This window comes from Lipotes vexillifer, unplaced genomic scaffold (assembly GCF_000442215.2).
Source record: "Lipotes vexillifer unplaced genomic scaffold, Lipotes_vexillifer_v1.1 scaffold1529, whole genome shotgun sequence".
Classification (NCBI taxonomy): Eukaryota; Metazoa; Chordata; class Mammalia; order Artiodactyla; family Lipotidae; genus Lipotes; species Lipotes vexillifer.
Genome location: NW_006784325.1, coordinates 589781 through 593197, shown reverse-complemented (window position 1 = coordinate 593197; position 3417 = coordinate 589781). Strand labels below are relative to the sequence as shown.

General features: G+C 53.8%; 1 protein-coding gene across 1 annotated transcript in view; it reads right to left on the bottom strand.

Moving 5' to 3' along the window:
- ZNF140 (zinc finger protein 140) overlaps positions 1 to 649 on the bottom strand; it is an 11384-nt gene extending 10735 nt beyond the window's left edge. Inside the window, exons 1-2 of the mRNA XM_007456687.1 lie at positions 526 to 649; positions 84 to 145 (exon numbers count right to left, since the gene is read on the bottom strand). Coding sequence (XP_007456749.1) covers positions 84 to 145; positions 526 to 559 — 96 coding nt within the window. The 5' untranslated portion in view covers positions 560 to 649. The remainder of the gene's footprint in view (positions 1 to 83; positions 146 to 525) is intronic.
- Positions 650 to 3417: the final 2768 nt, after the last annotated feature.

Genomic DNA, 3417 nt, shown 5'->3' with positions numbered 1-3417 from the left:
GGCTCTTTTGGATTTTAATTTTCCTAAGGCTAGTGCCCTACGCTATGTATCTTTTTTTTTCAATGTTTCAGGAAATACCATACGTTTCTCCAGTCTTTCCCTTGCTCCAGTAAGGAAACCACATGTGGCTTAGAAATGTTAAAACCTGCTTGCGGAAATGAAATAAATTCACAATTAGTCCCTGAATCCTTACGAAAGAGGGGCCGTTATTAGAAATGCCAGATGTAAGAATGAAAGATTTCTAAAGATTAGGTGAAGTTCTAATCCCCCTCTGAAAAGCTAATAAAGGACTTCCCTGGCTATCCAGTGGTTAAGACTCTGCACTTCCACTGCAGGGGGCTCAGGTTCAATCCCCTTGTCAGGGAAGTTCCCATGCCATGCAGTGCAGCCAAAAAAAAAAAGAAAAGCTAATTAAAAAAAAAACAACTTACCTCCCTTGGGAATGTTCAGCCAGGTAATCAAGATTCGCAACAGCCATCCTAAAGGTCAAATTCTGACTGAGGGGAGATGAGGAGAAATACCTACCCAGTGAGACCAGGTGGCCATAGTTCTCCAACATTACATGTCTGTACAAATCTCTTTGAGCAGGCTGGAGCCATTCCCACTCCTCCCGGGAGAAGTCTACAGCCACATCTCTGAATGTCACTGACCCCTGAAATGACACACAGACATCTGCACAACCAGCACCCATGCTCCCAAAGGCCCTGATCAAGGAGTGAAATGAGTCCCACTGTGGATGGTGGACAGTGTATACAAGTAGCGCAATGACAGTTTTCAGGATTCTGAGTAATTATTAAGAGTATAAGTAAGAGACTAGCTGTTTTGTTTTACTGTATAATTGGAGAAAAGACGAAAAAATATACATGCTTTGTCCTGAGATAATTTACAATTTTGTGGAAGATAAAGGACTATACATATGAACAACATGGATTTCTGGCTTTAGTTGCAAAAATTCTTAAGATCTCACCACGCTTTATAAATAATGAAGACAATCCCTTTACATGTAATAGGGAGAGTATATTTTCCTTAATACCAGCCTATTTTAATATGATCTGGCAAGAATTTCTTCGTAGGCACAACTGGCTGTAGCAGAGAGCACCAGCTCCCGATTAAGGGGTACACATTCAAGTTTACCACAGCTAACCCCGTTTCTGAAGAAATAGCTGTGATACTTAGCAATGTCGCCGAACAAGACGCTGAAGGCTACAGTACAAGGGCCTCCCAGGATGGAACCTGCAGCTTCTTCCCTTGGGGTCAGGATGAGTAATAATCCCCTGCTTTGCAGCCTGGTTTTGCAGCACTTGAGTGACCCACATAGCTGTTAGGCATGAACAGGGATTTTTAAAAGTCCCAAACTAGTAACAGCCCCAGAGATATGACAGTTATATTTTACAGTTTAAAAAAAACTTTAAGTGCCTATAATCTGTTATAGATTATTGACTAATAAAGGAAGCTGTTTCCTAATGTAAACAGGCTCTGCAGAACAGAAGGAAACTGGACTCCCAGCAAAAGTTGAAGAGCCTCTGGCTTTGGAGACAAGTATAGCAGAAAGTAGGACAGAGAAGTGACACTAAAACCAGATGGACTAATTTGGAAGGGCTGGCCTTCTTATCCCCGACCTCTGTGAAGCACAATTGCCAGCCACGCATTTAGCCTCCACCAAAACAACAATCATCAGTGTTCCTTGCTAGAGAAACTTCACGTCTTGCCTAAAAAATGAGCTCGGTGAGTTCGGAGATTTTGTTTTGCTCCCCGCTGATCCCCAGGACCTAGGAAGCGCCGTGCAGGAGAATCACGTGGAGGGACTGTTAACGTGCAGACTGCCAACCCGCACACGCACAGGTTCGGGTTCACAAGGCTGGGGTGGGGCTCGCGAATACCCAAGTCCAGCAAGTTACCAGGTGATGCCGACAGAGCTGATCCAGGATCACGCACTGTGACCACTGATGCAGGCGTGGAAGGAGACGCCCAACGGAAGCAGGAGTCAGCGAATGAACGGCAGCGGGGGCGAGGGGCAGAAAGTGAAGCCCTCCTCGTTCCAATTCCGGGGAAAGGAGGCGCAGGACAGCCCGCTCTAAGACCCGGCCGCCCGGTCAGCGCCCGCCCCCGCCAGCCCTCCCACGTCCTCTTAGGCGCCAAAAGGGCGGCAGGGGGAGGAAAGCCTGTGTCCCCAGTCCAGAAAACACAGCCGCGCTGAGGAAAAAAGGAAACACCAGCTCACCTGAGACATGGCTCACGGCAGGGCCCGCGGAGAACCGAGAGTGGAAGGCGGAGCTGGCGGGGAGAGCGACGAGCTGACGCGCGGGCCTGCGCCCGGGCTCCGCATCCACCGCCCTCGTCACGAGAGTCAGGGACGCCCGCGACAGCTCCCTCCCCACCGCGGCGGGGGCTCCGAGCCTGGGCCCGACCCGCGCCCCCAGCGCCGCTGCGTTTAACGGAGCCGCAGCTGGGGCGTCTCCTCCGCGCTGCTGGCCGGGCAACCAAGGATTCCCGAGCTAGGGGCAGGGCCACCGCCCCCAGCCCCCCAGGCCCCGGCGGGGACAAGCTCGGGCAGGGCGGGCCCTTCCCCTACCTCGGCCCGCGCAAGCAAGGCTCTCGGCTCTGCGACGGGGACCTCGCGCTAGCGTCCCGCAAACTGCGCCTTCCAGAGCCTCAGAGACCGAACGCGACCAGGCCGCGGGCCTCAGACAGCTCTCCTTCCCAGGACCCACCGCGGCCTCGGCGCGTCGCGGGCAGAGTGCCCGCCCCACCCCCTACAACTCCCAGGACGCCCCGCGCCCGTGACAGGGATAACGGGGGTCTCAAACAACTACAGTTCCCAGGGTCCACCGCGGCCTCAGCCTGAGGCCTAGCCCTCCACGCTCGGACTACAACCCCCAGAAACGACTGCGGCCCCAGCCGTTCCATCCAGGACCTCCAGCCCTGACCACGGCAGTAGCAGGACCCGCAGCCCCGAGAGGTCACTACTCTCAGAGCCTGGAGACCCGCGGGGCGGCCCAGCCATGGCGGCCTGAACGACGACAGCCCGCACGCTGAGGCCGGACTGGCGACCTGTGCGCGTGAGCAGAGGAGGCAGCCGGGCTCCCCTTGCAGCCCTGCTGAGGGAGCCCGCGATTCCTGGGGGCTTCCTTCTCCCTGCGCTGGTGGCTCGGTCCCGAGCACGGAGGAGGTCTGGGGACTAAGCACCTACAGAGCTCCAAGCCCAGGGGATGGGAGGCCGGGTGCAAGCTTTGTATTGAAATGGGAGGGTTAGGAGAGAGACTGGGCCCGCTGAATCATGGAACATTGTTCTAAGTGGAGCCAACAGTTTATGAGTTTATGAAAAAAAGATTAGGAGACAACAAAGGAAAATGGTGTGTTATCAAACAAAACTTGGGTTCACTCACCTGACCCAGTAAAGCCGATCTACTGACACTG